Source organism: Bombus flavifrons, chromosome 9 (genome assembly GCF_040668555.2).
Source record: "Bombus flavifrons isolate JBK064 chromosome 9, iyBomFlav1_principal, whole genome shotgun sequence".
NCBI classification, from domain to species: domain Eukaryota; kingdom Metazoa; phylum Arthropoda; class Insecta; order Hymenoptera; family Apidae; genus Bombus; species Bombus flavifrons.
Genome location: NC_138450.1, coordinates 3056300 through 3076338, shown reverse-complemented (window position 1 = coordinate 3076338; position 20039 = coordinate 3056300). Strand labels below are relative to the sequence as shown.

At 32.8% G+C, this 20039-nt stretch overlaps 1 protein-coding gene across 50 annotated transcripts in view; it reads left to right on the top strand.

Annotated features, from left to right (window-relative positions):
* slo (calcium-activated potassium channel slo) overlaps positions 1-20039 on the top strand; it is a 107716-nt gene that overhangs the window by 33470 nt on the left and 54207 nt on the right. For 41 of the 50 annotated variants that reach the window (XM_069120539.1, XM_069120524.1, XM_069120528.1 and 38 more), the window contains one exon: positions 8901-8992. The exons of 7 other annotated variants lie outside the window; for them this stretch is intronic. In XM_069120539.1, coding sequence (XP_068976640.1) covers positions 8901-8992 — 92 coding nt within the window. Of the gene's footprint in view, positions 1-8900; positions 8993-14982; positions 15075-20039 lie in introns of all 50 variants that reach the window. 2 more of the 50 variants (XM_069120530.1, XM_069120518.1) reach the window with 1 other exon arrangement.

Here is a 20039-nt window from a genome sequence, read left to right as displayed (position 1 = left end):
TGTAGTTAAGGAACCATCGGAGAACAGTGTCACTCGTCGCGAAATCGATTGCTTCGTTTGAACGACGATGCGCAGTGTCTGCGAGAAGTGTGACTGGCCGCGAGTGTGCGTGCGTACCTGAGCGTGTGTGATCGATCGTAACAAATCACGTATTAATTTCGGTAGTCGATAGAGGAATAATGATACGAATTTATATTTTCATGGTTCGTTGAAACATATCGATATGTTATAATATATCTAGAAGAAGCCTGAGCATCGCCGTTTAAACGCGGGTATGCTAGCGTAACGTTTGTCTACAAATGTCATTTAGAATACGAGAGATCAGTTAACAGCATAGTAGACACTGTAAATTATCGAAACAAAGTAGGAGGATTGTTCTTTTCTTCGAAATCTAGGACCTCCGACAAACCTTACGCCAATCGCGGTAGCCGTGTTTCTCGACCAGACGAGGAATAGACTCGTCTCTGTGAAAGATGAAGAATCACGATGCGTAATTAACAAACTGTTCAGCTCCAAAAATTAATGCACTTGATTCCTAGTAATAATAAAAATAGACAACAATCTTAAATAGATCGATTATGCACAATTACAGTTCTTCAAATAAAATTGACTGGGAGAGTAAAATAAACATTTTCATCGAGTTTTTGTATATTTCAACGTACTATTGTTGTCTGAATAGTTTCAGAATATAATTTTATAGTGATAATATATTTTTAATTACTTAAACAACGGAATTGTAACTCGAATAATTTAAACGAGTTATGTCACAATTAATAAAATACAAATAATATTAGACAGTATAATTTGAATAACGAGGAGCATTTATTTTAATATTTTAATTAATCTCAGATAATTTAATTCAAATTAAATGCAATAACGAAATTAATGTTAATAAGGCACGTAGATTCACATTTTCTTTATTTTAACGGTTGCCTCTGCTCGCGCATATCGATCGTACAGAACGAGTCGATTCTTCGTCAGGCATCGAGACCTGGAACGTAAGAATTTCAACCGAAATCACAGGGCAGCTTCACACTTTCTCTATCTATCTATCTCTCTCTCTCTCTCTTTTTATACCGATTTGAATCGTACCTATTTAAATTGAGCCCCCACACCACGAGTCGCATATATAAACAATTTTATATATGCCATTGAGAAAAGGATATATCTCATTCATTAAAAGAAAAAAAAACAAAAAAAGAAAACAGAAAATAATAAAAAGGAAAAGAAAACAAAACGAAACGCAGCTTGCTGTAGCTCGGTCCAATCCTACGCTGGCTTGGACCATTTTATATTTCTCGTAACAACGAGAGAAAAGCAATTGAAAATAAGGAAAGGAACAAAAAAAGAATACGTGAAAAAACGGGAATAAACGAATGGATAAACAAAGAACGAGTAACGAGTAAGAGCTTGAAAGTTTTCTATAGCGATACTGGCTACCTGTGCCTTATGCCTATACCTCTATATGTGGCCGTAGTCGGGACCGTCTTGATATTTCGTATAATATTAATTACATAACCCTCGTTCCCCTACTTTTTACTAAAAGATGATTCCTCTATTATTTTTACTATTGCTTTGTTATTTTTATTACAAGTCGTGCGAGATAAGTGCACTTTGGATGCAACTGTACATTTAGTTCTTGAATTTTCATAATCGTGTAAATCTTTGATTGACTTTATAACATAAGCAAATTCGTAATTTATAGATTCTTAGGCATTTCAGTAACTACGTCAATTTGTAATTAGACTGTGGATGTTTACACAAATTCATATTTTTACGAATGCAATTATTAGGAGTGGAAGCTATTGAGAATTATTTTATTTATTAAAAATTATGTGGAATAATATATTTTAGATATTTTACGTATTTCTGAGCGCATCCTGTGCATTTTTGTATTTTTACATTTCCCATAAATGCAGAAATATCTGCAGTCTACTAATAAGGATAAATAACGAATAAATACGAGGAAGATTAATGTAAAAGTAAGCGAAATAATTAGCCATTTTTTTATTTATGTTTAAAGATGCAAAACTATACGGAATATATTACGTACAATTATTACTTTGTACAATTATACTACATAGAAATATTTAAAACATCAAAAATAGAATATTTCACAATTCACGATATTTCATAAGTAAAATATATTTCTCCTCAAATTCTATTCCTTAATTCATCATCGTAAAAATGTAGATCTGCATAAACACTGACAATCTAATAATAACAAAATATTGAAGAACTGTGAAACTGTTCGAACCAGTGCGGCGTTTCAACACACAAATGTACGTTCTCAACGAAAATGTTCGCCTTGGCTCGAAACTGTCCCTCAATTACGAGTTTCACGTCCTTTTTGTCATATCTGCGTGAATTATAATTCGCCAACTAGATTGAAGGCAACAATAGCGTAATTACGAGGGAATATGTGATACTTTGAGAATAATAGACGAAACGTTGATGACGGTGCCCGACGGCGACCTTCTATCGTTCTCGTAGCTACACGCCTCACTCTGTCGTACGAAAATTGAAAAGGTTTGTAGCGCGGATCGCCGCGGCATCTCGCGCTTCGAGCTCTCTCGGGGTAAAGTGGTCGGAGGAGAAAATTTCTCTACTTATGCAGCTGTTTCAAACGTTTTTTTTTTCTGTTCTCTTTATACGCTGTCTTCCCGACCGTAAAGGCTTTCTAAGTAACCTATTATGTCGTATAGCGGTTTATATGTTTGGCTTTCGATTACACTAGGTCATTCTTAAGAACGCTGGAAGATGGGGTATTATTCTGTTTAAATTTTGCAAGTCGAGATCATCAGAAGTATATGGAATTGAAAAAATTGAACGAGTAAAGAGTAACTTGTTACCTTTACGATGTAACACTTGCATCATATTCAAATTTGTGATGAAATGTTCTTGACAATATCGACGAACAAAGAACATTTGTATTTTTCTTGACATAACTCATGATGTTTTTTGAAACGTAAAGTAAATAAATATATATGAGTCATATATGTATGTCTCGTTTTAATACATTTACGAATAAAACGACAAAATTATGACAACTCGCGAAACGTGATGCTTCGATATGTTAATGAGCATATGGTAAATGAGCTTTTTGTTCTGCGATTGTTCGACAGTAAACAGTAGTCGTTGCAGTTTCAAAAGAGAGAGAGACGACATATACAGGGAATTTTGGGATGAATTTGGCATTGGACAAAGAGAAATTAGCTGTCGCTACGGTAATGTGCTATTGTTTGTGTAACTTAGGATATCCATTATGGAACTAGTGGAATAACACGAAATACGTAATTCACCCGAAAAATATGAGATCATAAAACATAGATTTCTTTTTCATATGAAGCTTTAGATGTTGAATGAGTTAGAAGCAAAGATATCGCTACAAACTTATCATAATTTATGTTTGTCACATTAGATAAAAAAATGAACATTAAAAAAGAACTGTCTTTTTCGATTTTAAAATTTAATTGTTATTCAAAATGGTTAATCGTAATAATTATCAAAGACGATTTCCATCTTTCTATCTAGAATTACAATTACAATTCTATAAATACTTTTATCGTGTATTTTTAGAACGTTAATTTGTATCATTGAAAATATTAAAATATTAATTTATATCAATTACATTCTCGTTACTCTTATGTTCAATTTCTCTAATTGTACTAGTAAAACAAAAATATAAAAAATAATATAAATGAAAATATCTTAAACCCCTGTACGATCAATCTTTTTTAATTCGATATACTTCTGGAGCCGCATTCGTAAAATAGATCGACGCGAAATACCCCGTGCGTTTTCGGCAGAGATATATATCCATTCTATCAACTAGCATTCAAGCATTTAAAACAGCAGAGCATCTCGATCTTCGGATATCTTGTTGCTGGTGAGGCGTTTAGTAATTTATCGCAGAGTAATGTAAACTAGCTTTGTTGCAGCAGCAAGCGTATACTACTTTCTCGCTGAATGAATCGATAAGAGAAAGTGACTCGGTATGACGATCATACCGTATGTACCTTTAACAACATATTTCAACCTCGTTATCGCATACTCTAACTGTTTCTTTTCTAATTGCTTCCAATCTCTTGTACGAGTCTCGCCTTTATTCATAATCTAATCACTATTCTTCCAACAAGTGTATCGATCATCATCGGTAATATGATATACGGTAAATCGAATCGTAGCAGATTGTTGATTTGATTTACCCTAAGAATTCATGAAAAATTCAACGACTAATTTTTGAACTAATAGGATCCTACGTTTGAACGAGCCTCGAGTCTTTTTAGGTTCATAAACTTGGTCAGATAACGTCTATCTAGATGACAGAAATTTTGATAAGTTTAAAGCAGAAGTTACTTGCATTTTATCCGTAAGTTGTTATATCTTGATTCGAGGCACGTTGTTCTTCTAAAAATCCTGAAACATTGATTCATACGTGTCTTACAATTCTCCCAGAAGGCACGAAGCCCAACGACTTTTAGTAAAATGTTGGTTTCTGTGCGAGCTTGATCTATGACTGTTCATTCTGTCTGTATGTTTATCTGTCTTTCTGCGAACGCTAACATGCTGCTAACCTTACTAACATTAGATACTTACGTACTTGTTTTTCTGCCCGCTTTGATTTTCGTTCTCAGATTGCCGTTGCGAAGCGTTCAACGTTCTTTTCTTTTCCCATATTGATTGTTCAAGATCCTCGATAATCTACATGCACAATTTTTCAGGGCAACTAGAAAACTAGGGATTAAAACTAGGAACTGAGAAATCTCGTATAATTTTATTTCTCACTCCAGGACACTTTCTTTCGAGTAATCACGATTTCTTATAAATCTACGAACACAAGGAATACACGTTTCTTATATAAAAAACTTCATTTGTTACTTATAGTGGATGTCAATTTTACCTTGTAGAATATCAGGTTACAACGCATTATGTTTTACAATAAAATGTCGTTTAATAGTTTCGATGTTATCGGTATTCTACGTGATACGAGGAACAATGTCCTCGTACCATTTAAAAGCGAGCTTGTTTTGGAACCTTCTCAAAACATTTGGCACTTGGTTGAAAGTATGATGTCACTGAGTTCTGGTGTAACGTATGCAGCTCAAACAATAAAGAACCGCTTCAAACCGATTTCGGTAGGTTTTGTAGCTAAGAATGATAGGACGATTTTGGGCTGGGTTAACAATTTTATTAATTGAAGTGAAGTTGGCAAGAGGGAAAGAGCGCGTAGCGAAAGAACGTAGAAAGCGTTTTTACCAAAATTAATTCGTTCTATATTTAATTAGTCAGCGAAAGATTATGCAGCGTGAGGAGAGTGGCTTTGACAAATAACATGATCTTTTATTTTCCTCGTTGCCTAAATTCACTGTTTGTTTTCAATAGGAATACAGACGCTCATGTTGCGTTTTTAAGAGGGCGGAAGTTTATGAAACGAAAAATACTCAAACGAATACTTTTGCAAAGTTATCAAATAAATACACTTACAAAGTTTTTATTCAGCAAACATTACGAAAGTTATGATTGGCAATTGATCATGGATTGAAATTAGCGACGCATTTTCTGAAATGATGTTAAACTTTTATATAATACTTTAAATTAATAATTTTCCTAAGCAGTTGATATACCTTACATGTTTGTAATATTGTAATAATTAACTAAATATGATTTCGTTTGATATGATGACGTTTAAATAAACATAAGCTTTATAGATTTTCTTGTTTTTCATTTAAACGATATTAATCTTAGTTTTCAAAGTGAACTTCGGCAAGCAAAGGAGAAAAGTGGTAACGTATCGTTTGTCGAAACACTCTCATCCTATATAATTTTTCAAAAGTATCTGTAAGAATTTTTTCAAACCCCATGTAAGCTATTTTTTTTTATTATTAAGGTCCTGGAGTCGTTTTACCAGCGATTTTATCAAATATATCCAAATCTGTCTCTTAATTGAGAAGTACAATTTTCAAGCTCTGTCATTTTGTGTTTTATTACATTATTCTATACATGGTGTCCCTAAGGAAAGGATATCAATTAAACAAATTGAATATTCAAGCAAGGGTCTGTACATTATAACGATCTTGGAAAGTTTATGATAAAACAAGAGGAACATAATTTGCGACGAAACGTTTCAGCAAACGAGTGATCGAGAACGCCTTTCTAACAAATTAATGTTCAAATACTAATTATTATCTTCTACTAGTAATTTTGCTTATATTTTCAAATAAAAAGAACGAAGACGCAAATATTATGTATGTAAGTAATTAGTCTAGAGACAATTATTAGATAATAAAAATGATATTCGAACATCATTGTATATGTAATCTAGCAATAAATTTCTCTTGCGAATCATTTCAATAATTTTGATTAAATGTTCGAATAATAAGAACGAAACTGTATGTGATTAATGTAACAGTAGTTATTAGTTAACGAAAACAATCTTTTTTGCGGAATTATTGTCCTTTCATTTAGAGACATCTTGATCGAATTTCACTTTGTCGAAATTTGTTTTGCAATAAAATTCGACATAGAAATATCTCCTATCTACTTTACTTCACTATGATTTTCTTTAACCGCAGTGTCTTTAGTTGCTTGACATGTACGATGAATTTGCCTGACGTGTGAGTTACTACACGACTAAAATAAATCGAAGGGAGCACTATGAGGTTTCTTAATGGCTCGGCCAAAAGTTCTTACCTTTCTGAATCAATTAACAAAATCAAACTAACAAAATGTTCACAGTGGTTCGTTGATTCTTTTACTATTATTATGACGAATAGAGATTCTAGAGATAGTAATCAAATTGCAAGTATGATGTAGCGCTTCCCTCGTTGCAGACCTCTACAGTAAAATGACTTATAGAAACTGCATCGATCAAACGCACGACTTTTGGCGAATTTCGAATTTAATAATTTCGATGCAAATTTTCTTTTCTGATCTGCAAACGTAGGGGTCTGCTATGCTATGCCGTATATTTGCATGAATAACGATTTTAAATGTTTGCTTATGTGTAATGATACTGATCGAGACAGAGTGCTCAACAAGCTATCCCGATTTCTATTCTTTTGCTTGATGTCTAATAACGTAACACGATCTTCCCTTCCTACCTTTCTTCGCTTCACGAAATAATATTTCAGCATGTGCAATTTTATTTTCGACTACCTTTACCTGTACCTAAAGTATCGCTTCCTCTGTAAATCAACCATTTTTCCGATTTCACTGTACATATCATAAAATTGATCCATCATTGTGTATCTATTATTACATGTACATATTTACACGTTCTTGTATATAGGATCTATTAAGCAGAGTATTAAAAAAGTACCTTTTGTTAAAAATTGCTTGTGAAAATGGAAAAGGAAAAATAAATATTGCAGTGAGTACGATTAGATGAAATTCTAGTAGGAAGTTCAAATAGTTTATCTTCAATTTTTAGCTTTATTTCTTTCGATCTTATAAGAATATAAGAAAATATGGGTGTGAGATTCTTTCCAAACTATATGTATTTCTAGATTCATATACATACACACATTAGAAGTAAATCAGTTTGAATTAATTCTACATAGATTCTGAATTCATTTAATTGAATGGCCTGACACAAATATATTTTTAAAAAATAATAAAATAAAAATAATTTTATTGTATAATAACAAGCAAAAGTATGCTTTTCGTTATGTAAAAATATTTGCAATAGACAATGTAATTGAATAATTATCTTTTCTAATACTCTGCACAGAAAATATTTGTATTTCTACAATTTCAAACCGTTGTAACATTTCCTCGCAGTTATGACTGCTTGCTAACACGTTACTATTACATTTCGGCAAAAGCATCTACTTACATATACACTGTCATACTATTTCAACAAATTCCGTTCATCTTATTCATATATAATAATACACCTGTATCAGTGATGCTACAATGAAGTTACATAGGTTTATGCGAATAGTTGTTCGCTCGAATATCGAAGAAATAGAATTTTCCAGAATTCACATTAGAAACGTAACAATTAGAAGGGAAATTGACTTTGCTCCAAATGAATTTTTAAACACTTTTTTCAAAATTATAGTTCTTAATAAATTAAAAGTAAGCTATAAAAATGAGCGTAACAGTTGTATCAGTTTGCTAAAATCCATCCTAAAATCCAAATTTTAATCGATTTACCAAAACCCAAAACAAGATTCAGGTTATAACCAATCCACCAAATCCAAAACCAACATCCGAATTATAATTTACCAAAACCAACATCAAAGACAAAACCAAATCACCAAATTATAACCGATCCACCAAACACGCGAGAACTCGAAGATTAATAAAGATCAATATCTTTTTTAGCGTTAACTTAATATTTTCTAAGTATTCGTGAAGTTTCAACCAATCAAACTCGGAAACCGAGTCGAAGACGATAACGTCGATCGTTGGATCAAACTTTGATCAAATTGAACGAGATCGGACGTTCGCAAAATCAATTTCCCGTAGAATCGTGTCGTAGGTTAATCAGAAGCGTGGAGTGTGCATTTTCGATGACGACCAACGCTAATCCAGAAGTCGCCAAGCATCTGTAGCTGGATATGAGTACGGGTATAACAAACTGGTCGGGATTTTTTGCTGAAGAACAATAAGAGGCGCGCGCATACGGAGTAGGAAAAGGCAGGTCGTTGCCCCTGAACCATATCTCCTATCTGTTCCTCCCTTTTTTATCCCCTCTTTTCCAAAAACCTACCCTTCCTCCTTCTTTTTTTTCTCTCGTTCTGCTGTGACCACGTAATCCGAGGATCCAGCGAACGTGTATATATATCTGGCGAAAGCCTCTGCTGTACATTGCAACCATACATAGATGACCCAGTTTGTTTGTAACGGTTCGTAGTGGCATAGCGTTTTCTAGTTATAATTTCTATTTGCAGGCAATTTTTGCTAGTAGCATACCTGAGATAATAGAGCTCGTAGGCAGTAGGTCCAAGTACAGCGGCGAATACAAGCGGGAACACGGAAAGAGGTATTATTATATAATTACATCCTTCAATCCTGTCTTTTTTTGTCTATTAACATTGTTCTTTTACTTTCAGTATGTATATATACTTGATTAATCTTTTCATATTGTATGTACACACGTTTACACATTTTATATATTTATACATATAACTCGTGGTTAGTTACATACGCCCTTACAATAGTTCATTGCTATATCGTAATTACATGTGCATTAGAAACACACCAACATACTCTTGTATAGACGCTGTCACATACCTTCGTGTATCACGTTCTGGGTTATCTCATTAAGTCTGTGACGAGAATTTATGAAATCTTTTCGCGTAAATAATCAGGTGGTACAAATTGAGAAAATGAGGTTGGTGATAAATTTTTACACGCGTTGGAAACTTCTTGGTGATCGTTGTAATTTGTGATTTGTATGTGTGTACTTTGTAAACCATGGATATTCTAATTTAAGTAGAAAAATTTACAAGTATCCGTAAAACTCGTGTCTCAAAAAATGTGCTGCAAATTTACTTTCTACGCTTTTATATTTTATTTTTAATCTTGTCATCATATTCCTAACACGTTATATCGTAATTTCTATTCTGTTCATTTTCTGTAATCTTTATCCTATATATACGTTATAAATTAGTTGAAAAATATTTAAGTCAAAAATAGTTATTCGCGGATTAAAACACACGCTTAAAGAATACGCATAGATTTATCGTAACATTTTCTAAAATTTATAATCTGTTGCCAAGAATTAGAACTTTCAATCATGTAAACTCGTATGTTGTAAAGCTTTAAAATAAAGATTGGAATTTCTCGGACAGAATTGGTGAAATAATCGATGAATACATTGATACACATTGAAGTATATCTCTGGTGTTCTTGCGAACACGACGACTATAAACTAGTTAAAGTGAAAGGAACGAAGAGTGCCGAGAAGCTCGTTATAGCTGACGCGATTATGCGGACTTTGACGTTTCAGAAATGTCGCAATTGTAAATGTGGTATCACTCCCCGCGTTCCCTTTTCTTTTCAAGCGGACGAAGTTATTTCAATGATCACGGTGGAAGATCCAATACAGTTTCATGATTAAATATGCGTATATACAAAAAACTTAAATACACATCGTTTAATGAGTTCCAGATTTGTCGAATTATAAAATTATAATCATTGGATAGAATATAGTAATTTTATATATTTATAAAATCGTGAGTTTCACTGTTGCATTATGTTTAGTTGACGCTATACAAAATGATCTCACCCTCTTACGAAAAAATATATATTTCCGAAAGTTGAAATTTCAAAATAATAAACTTTTGCTTGAAACAATTTATCTTTGGATTATCGGAGGTAGCTTGAATATTCTGGCAGCAGAACGTTTCCTTGTCATTTCTTTGTTATTACTGAAATTTTATGAGATTCATTTTTATGAAAAATAATTTAAAAATTGTACGATACTCGTGCACAACGAAAAGAGAAATTGAACGGATCGTTACCATTTTGGAATCTCTTGTTTGGAAATGAGATTCCATGAAATTACATGAAACACGCAATTCATTAATTAATTCAATGATTTGAAAGGATACGCAACAGTGAAATAATTTCATTTTCGAGAATTTAAATGTAACATTGGCGTACAATCGAAGGAGCTGATACATCAGAGAAGCGAAGTAGCTGATTCGATTCGTGTTATTCTTACTGACAATACATCAACAATATACGTTTTACACGCAGAAAGAGGAAAAATTTTTCTTTGTTGTGTACACGACATGTATCAAAATAATCAATTGGTTTTACATCTAGGTGAAAATAATTTTTTCAAACGTGAGATATCCTACATTATAGTCCGAAATTTAATTCAATATAGTGTTTCTTAGTATAGTATCGTAAACAAAAACTAAAAATTTCAAATATGATTGTCGACATATCGGGACGAAAACTAATAAATTGGAATCTTTTGTTCCCATCCCCCAGAATTGTTCCAATTTATGGAAAAGTATTATCTAGAGATTATAAACATGAGCAGATAATGGTGAAACATTGAAAATGAAAAAATCTTCGTATATATCTTTAAAGGAAGGCTTCTAGTAAATACATGATTTAATATTATTATTGTTGAGTTTGGTTTTCTATTTTTCACTTTTAGTGACTTACTAATTTATTACAGACTTATATTAATTTAAAAAATTTTAACCAGGACCAGGATAAAGGTCATACTTTTAGGGGATCGTAATTGTAAGAAAGATTTAGTATTATTAAAGAAGATAAAATTTCCAATGAAATATATATTAAAAATCGGGATTCGATTAACATAGTCGTAACAAATATGTAATATTTCATAAATTGAAATAATCATGGAGGATGAGAAAACTAAACTACAGAATATCTTTTATATTGTAGGTTAATGTTACAATATAATCCATAATTATTGAGATCATTCACCGTGCAATAGTTATTACGTTTAAAGAAACGTCGAAACGAGGGATTGCAGCGCACAAATTTATCAAGAGAAGCATGAAATCTTTTCAATCAGTTCTTTTCTCGCATGTCTTTGTATTATCCATCGGATTTGTTCGTTCTGACGTAACAAGGTTCATCGATAGGTTGCTCGAGCACTCGGCATTGGTGTATTTTAATGCATTCGCATCTCACTTATTTATATTCGAACGAATTTCCATCATTTTTATAATCTTACTAGTTTGTGGTGCAAAAGTTTTGTTGAAATAAATTGGAGGAAATACGAAGGGTCTGCAATGTTCCTCGAATTTTCTTCGGCGTTTGATCTACTTTTACAAGAGTTATAACAAGAGCACACCTTTTGCCAAGATTGCACGGTTTGCCACTTTAGTCTGCTACCTCTAACGTAGGATCATGTATATTATACAAAGAAAACATCGCTTCTTAGTACTAGAATTAGACATATAATTCACACGAGATACATAATTTTAAGTTAGTAAGCGATTATGCTTGACCAACATCACTTACATACATCGTATTTTTTTCTTTTTTATTTCTTGTTTCTTTCTTACTTTGGATAATTTTCTCGTGACTTAGTAGCAAGATTAATTTACTTATTAATCTGTTATTTAAGGGTTACCTAATTTTTTATTATTAAGGATTTCAAAACATATAAGAAATATCGCTTATTAGTATTATAATCATTTAGGAAAGTTTTGTGCACTCTATAGAAGGACCTATGTTATTAAAATAAATCTTATCTGTTTACATACGGAGAGCAGTAGCTGTTTTGTAACGAAATGTGTTATTCTATAAAAATATTCGATATGAAAAAGTGAGGTTCATGGAGTTTTTATTACTTTCATTTATAAATGCTTTTAGAGTAGCTCTTAACTGATATTTTTAGCATAGAATACACTAACTTTGTGGTGATACTCGATGAAATTTTATATTAATAAAAGTAATCTTATTGTAGTGTATACAAAGAGTCATGATTCACTTGAACATTGTAATATGAAAGTAGCAAGCAGTAGTTTCATCGTACTTTTCGACTTACATCAATAGTCGATGATATCACTTGCATCGTATTTTTTCTTTTTTTAATTTAAAAGAATTGAAAAATACAAAAAATATCGCTCACTAGTATCAAACATAGTCATGTAACTCACTCAAGATACATAATATCCATTTAGTAAACGACAATGTTTGATCAATATCACTTACATCGTATTTCTTTGGCGTTTCTTTTTTTCTCGTTTCTTTTTCGCGAGTTATCAATAAGAATAATATCCGTACGCGTTTTGCGGATCTGATTTATTTATTAAGAAATCTCAAGATCGACTATATCGGTCAATTTATTTACTAAGAAACGTTGAAGTCAAACCTGTCGAAGGATGCTAAAAACACACGATTCAGAACTCCTATATACATTTTCATATATGACCAAAGTGCGATACACGATGTAAAATGTTCGTTCCACTTTTCGTTTATTTTCTACCCTGTATTCCTTTATATAGGGCAATACCATTATGTTTTTATTCACGTACGAGCACTCTTGACGACAGACGATGTCATCGCAGAAATGTTGTTGTATAACGCAATTGTGCTCCACCCTGTGGTTGTAAGTTGTCCACATCACACGCTACAATAGAGCCTGCATGCCAGTTAATTGAAGTCTGAAATTTTTACGAAGCTTCGTGCGACGCTTGTTTCTTTCTCAATAGGAAACATACGTCGTTATCGTATAAAAATGCTGTTAATTAGAGTGATGTACTCGAAGGATCATCGCACTGTGACTATAAAATAACATATGAGAAACTAACGACACTGTATCTTTAGGGTAGTATAGTGGATTCATGTTATTTTTGGGGAAATGTGATTGATCGTTTATTTATGAAATAACGATATTACGTGCAGTAAAATATCGTTTCTTTTTTTAAATGTTATAATTTTTTCTGATTTACGTTGTCCATGTCGTATATTGTGGTTTTGACAAAGTTATTGTTATTTTATTCGTGAGTGGTGTAGTCAAAGCCACTTAATTCAGTATCACTTTCTTCTACATTCACACACACGAACAAAGAGTGTATGTAAAGTATGTGCGAATCAATTGAGGTGTTTAGAATGAACGACGAATGTCTACGCGTCAAGCTGCGTGTCGCAGGTTGAAAAACGATATTTGAACGAGACCTGGCTCAGATTGAAATCACGTGGAAAACGATAAAACGAAATTGTTAACTGTTTAGAAACTTCATTTTCTGTGAAACAATTTCGAGTATTGAGAATGTTATTATCGTGGTTTTTCAATTTATCTGGCATATTACATTTAATTTCAGCTATTTGTGCTTATCACGTGGAAAAGTTGAAAATATACTCTATTGCTATGACAGTTATTTTAAAATCTGTTTAACAGAAACTAGGGCGTATTTTAAACTTTTATTCCTAGTTCTATGTAAGTCGATATAATTGTTATATCGAAAACTCAAATTTTTACTACAAGATTGAGTAACAAGATAACAAGTTTGCTTCTATTGTGTACATTAACAAATAGAGCCAGATTTCGTTTGACGAGTATTCATCTAGGTATTATAATTAATATCTCTTGCAACGAACAAAAACATCTATTAACAACACGTTAATAATATGTTCTTTTAGCCGCATTTCCAAAATAATTATCGATTTCTATTTAAGCGTTTCAATAAGTGGTATCTTCGTTATGGGATTGAAAGTCACATTTAGCCAACTGTTCATTAATATTCCACTTCTGTAATCAAACTTTGATTAACCTTAATATCTTGAATAACCTCACAAAGTGATAGTAACTGTTTCACAATTTCGAAAATCCTTACCTTCTCTCGAAATAACTGAAATTCCACTACCTAAAATTCCTAACCCAATCTCAATATAGAAATCTCAATATAAAAATTGGAACGTCAATCTGGGAGCCTCAAACGGACAAAAATAAACGGAACTTAAGTGACTCTGAATGAAACAGTTACAATAATCCATTTAATTGTTGAACCAACGATTCGATTAAGTTCTACGCCGATTATTAGATTCAGATTGCTTTTTCAGTGATCTGATGCATCTCAGAATTATCTCATTCTCGGAAGTTAACTTGAAAGGGATCGAATCTTTCGCTAGCCTCCCTTCAAACATTACAAAACGAGGATCACTTCCGTGGGTAGTCGCAAGCGATTGAGCAGAGAGTGAAGCGTTGCGAGCGTGTATTTCGTTTTAGGCGTTCTAAAGAGGCGTTCAGGAGATGAAAACTGTGATAATCCTAAAATGAATGCGAGTGAAGACGAATGTAACGATACATATGCACAATGCACACACTGACGAAACAAAAAAAAAAAAAAAAAAAATGAAAAGAATCAAACAAATACAGATACAAGTACAAAATACAAATTACAAAAGTGCAAATGCAGATGCTAATGCAAATGCAAATGCAATATAAAGAAAATAAATAAAACAAAAGAAATAAACCAGAAAACTCAGGCTAGGGCTCTGTTCTGACGGCAACGGATGATTGTGGGTGTGTAGGCGGTGTTCGCCAGCTGGATCCCAGAGATCACGGAGCTCGCCGCGAACCGCTGCAAGTACGGTGGCCAGTACAAGCGCGAGCGTGGACGCAGGTATCCCAGATATCCACCTACGTGGAAGCCAGCCAAAGACACCCCTTGATACTAGTCCCTGAACTGTTATCCTTGTAGTCACATAGTTGCGAGGAGGAGCGAAGACTATCTGGATAGCAAAGTGACTCGTTTATCGTTTTTTTTAAATATTTGTCCTTTCGATTGGAACCGTCAACGGGCAAAAAATTAACGTTGTAAATCGAATATTTTAAATTTGCTCGAGAGTTTTTTTAAAGCTACGAGGACGATGCTGACGATAAGATTTTTACTCCGAAAGAACATTGGAATTTTGATAATGTGCGATATTTTCTTTCTTTCAATACAAAAGAGAAAGGTACTTGAGTGAATTTTTCGCGTAATCTATTTTTCGAAGAATGCGATTGAAGAAACTTTTTGTTAGCATCGTTTATAGAAATCTGACTTTTCAATTAATTCGTGATTATTTTATCCTTTCAATATTTGTTGACGAAAGAGATCATGTGATACGTACGTTCCTTGATTTTGGATCTTCTTTTTTGTCAAGATATAAACGGAATCGCAACTGCTATCCAGAGTAATTTTTTAACTAGCGTAAATATCCCTCACCTTCACTATACCTGGTCCGTAACTGTTAGAAAACATGGCATCCCAAATTTTCTGAGATCACTATTACCCTTTTTTTAAAAACCATTTCTTTCACCGTTTATTTAACGTAACCTTGTGCTGACTCTCACCGCTTTTCTTACCCACCTTTTACCAAATTAGCAAATATATCTTGGTAACACGTGCTGGTATGCTTGGACTTTTGTAAAAAGAAAAGTACACACACGAGTTTTTTATTGTTCTATACACACATGTTTATATACACTATAGTAGATGAGATCAATATATTACTGTTGCATCTCTCTCTATTTCTTTCTCTTTCTTTATCTTTCTGAATCTTTATATATACATTTGTTATACATATATACATATATACATGGTAATATGTATATGACTGCCTCACCGCACGGATTCGAGATTTTGTAGTTTGTACATTCTTGTTCCTTTTTACCGATTCGTCGACGAATTTTCATTTTTTCTTCCGTTTTTTTCCAATATATATATGTTTAAATAAGGCGCGGGTATATTTTCCTCTTTTTGTTATACAATTTGTTTCATCGCTGCGTATTGTTTGTTTGATTTTGTTTTCCGCCATTGTTTTTCACGTCGGATCGGGCAACCCTTCTGCTTTTAATTGCGTAACAGGATAGATCGTCGATTGCTTCGGCATGAAAACGTTGATTTGCGTGTAATGAAAATCTTCTTCCACGACTTGGTTCTCGTTTGAATAAACACCGATTGGTCGATCATTCAATCACGCGAATTTTTCTTTCACTTTTTTCTTTTTTGTTACATATACAATGGATTGAAAATTTTCAGCACATCTTACTCTAATTTATTGAATTACGTATACTACGCATATATGCATTCTTGATTATGATATTGAATATAAATTGGCTGCATCGACAGCGTTTTTACTATTGCTTCATTTATTACAATTTATAAAATATCGCTTTTTTCATTGTTGCAAATACACAATGTTTATTTTCTTATTGTTACAAACACACAAAGTTATTTTAATTTATTTCCAAACAAGTTAATATTTTAAGCGACATAATAACAAGAACCAGGTCATTGAAGTATATTGTATATATCGTTTTTGATTTTGTGATTTATTTTAATTCATGATTAATTTTTTGTTTAATCACAGATAGTTATTCTTAATTCGTATATTATTTATGTATTAATCAAATTTATTATATCGTGCACTTTTAAGTCTATATTTTGTTGTAGAGGTTTTGTAGAGAATTAGTATAAAATTGCTGATTTCGATACGTTAATCGACCAGTCTTTCACTTGTTTTAAATAACAACCAAAGCCTCGATCGACGGTTAAATAATTTCTCAACAAAGGGGGAAGTTATTTACATAATTATTTTGTAATAATATCTTGTACAATATATTTTAATAATTGTTTTACTCTTTATTGAATGTAAATTGTCAATTTGGTTATAAATTTGATTATTCTGTTGAAGGAGTGTCGGTAAGGTGAATGGAACTTGTCAAATCCACTGTATATATATAATATATATAATCATATATGTATATATATAATTATCTTATATATGTATATATAAGATGATTTCTTTTTCAATTAGGAGAAGCTGTAGATACTTTCTAAGCAAAGGTAGAGAAAATTGGTGAAAAATATTTCTTGTATGGGTTAGTAGAAATAAACCAGACTTTTAATTGTATCGACTTATCGATATATGAGTTTATATAGTTCCTTTTAAGGTGATCATGCAACATTAGATACTCTGAAGCAACGTACATACATATAAATGTATATCCACTCTTTTTACACTTAACATGCTTTACATAAAACATTTATAACTTCTTTTTTATTACTTTGTTGTATATCTCAATTTATATTAACCTTTCTTTATTATTATGTTGTAATCTCCTATTTTTTTATGCATAATTATTGAATCAATATTATTTCAATATAAATACAATTAAACTGCATTTAACTAAACCTTCAAGCAGGACCAAAATGTTTTATTAAATAATGAAATTATCCTAACTACCTTTTGAGTGACTTCAAAGAACTGAAGATTTAAAATTTAAAGAAGATTTAAAACTGGAAAATTTAAACACCATCCCTTTATGCTACTATAAGTATATTCTCAATACTAAAACTACGAGACATTCTTGGAATAATCCATTTCTTTCTATATATCCACTCTAATGCTTATATTTTCCGTACTTTATAAAGGATGCACAATCTCAATAATTAATTGAGAGAAATATGAAAATGGGTCTGTCTTAAAGTATTATATTCGAAGAAGCAATGAAATTCAAGCGAAAGAGCTTTTAATCTACCAATATTCTCCATCGTCACTTAGAAACGTGTTACACGCTGTCTCGAAACTATGATGAATCACTAAACAGTGCACATATGTTACCGATAAGATCGTGATATGTCAGCGTGAGGATCTTTGTATCGATTAATCAACAGGAAACGATTAGTTTGGGTTTTTCGATACCATTTAATGGGTTCGATCGTATCAGTTTTTACGCCATCTTGGAAAACTCGATGCTACCAGTGATAGGGATTGCTCGACATTGTCAATCGAATATTATCAAACGAATTATGCAACTTCGATATTATTACGTCAAGCAGATCGATCGAAACAGGAAAACGATCGTTCGACTTTTTCTAAACTATCCGCTATTTCTTGAGAAAAAGCACAATGATCGACGCAACGATGAATTTTCTATACTCCATCGTTATATATATATATATATATATATATATATATATATACGTTCTCTTCGATAAAAGGAACAAAATTTAAGAAACTGCAAATTCGGGATATTATACTCCTCGATCTACGAGCGTCTCCAATGACGCGGAACGTATCTTATTTAAGCCATTCCGATTGTCCGAGAGAATAAATAATCCCTCTTCTTTTTGTATCGATCAATGTTCCAGTTTGTCCTAGGGAACTTAATAAACGTTTTCGAGCGGTGTATTCGTCGTGCCGAAATTGAGATACCATGGTTATTGAAATAGTGTGGGACCGTAGATCTTTTGGGAAGATCGTGAAGTTCAGGTGATCGGTAGAATGGTACGGAATGGAAAGGAGGAATCGTGAAGCAGCGGGTTGCGAATGTCGCTGATACTTTTAAACATAACCAAGGCATAACATTAATCGATTAACTGTAATACGATTAAAATACTGGCTAAGAAAGTAAGAGAAATTTTATCGTGAAATTTCTATCTTGCGGTTAAAGAAATCCCAAAAGTATCAGCGACTCGTGGGCAATTTTTGTTTTCTCTCTTTCTCTCTCTTTCTCTATTTCTATTTCTATCTATCTACTCTACCTATCCCTCTCTATTCACGAACCGAGTTTCTTGGTGGCATGCGTTAGTGCTCTTGGCTAGCCTGTAGAATTTTCAAGGGTGGAGAAACCCGTCGCGGAATGGCCTGTTAGAGGAGGAACGGTTTTTCTCACTCGACGCACGAGCGAAAAGGAGAAGCCTCACATCGTCGGATCGAGACACGATTTTTTCTGGCTTGATATAAGATATAATACTTGGCACTTGAATTAGAACGCAGCAGTAGAAGGGTGGTGCAGGCGTAGGCACATGCGGCTGCTCTTTAGGGATTTTACTAGTAGAAATTGCACGTATAATTGCGAGAACACTCAACGCAACACAGACAATGCTTACCTTTTGGCGTCGAACGGGCCTAACGCGGAGAAGGCGTATGTACTGTGAGATTGAATCGGCCAGCGAAACGCGTGAACGAGATCGGAACACTCTCTATCCGCTTGTTCGTGTTCGCATGATAATAAGAGTAGAAGAAGTAACCAAGCATGGTTTATCGTTGATCCTTTGAACGTAAATTATTTAGAAGTTATTTAATCGAGCTCGGTCTAACATACTTACGTTTCTTTTTTTGATTGTAATTTTATTAAGTTAACGTAGATACGTCACGGTATATGCATACATACATACATATACACGTTATGATGTTTGTTATATCGATACTTAAGCGATTTCAATAACGAAGAATACTTTTTACAAAGTTTACGAGACATTAAACTATATCTGTATTAATCTTTGTTCGCGTATCATCGTCTTTTATTTGGACTTACTTTCGTTCGGATATAACTCTTTGATACCACGATCTTAAATTTCAAAATGGCGAAATTCTATGTAATATACAACTCTTTCCGAATATATTGATATTTAGTCGGTCTTAAATTGCACGAGTACGTATTTAAAGGATTTAATGAAAAAATAATGGATTGCAAATCGAAAAATGGTTATAAACCATATATTGAACAGCCTTCCCGTCGTTTCCCGTGGAACGCTTACTCATTATCCTACTTCGTTGTTCAGGCACATAGATAGCCTCTAGTTTCAGCCACATCG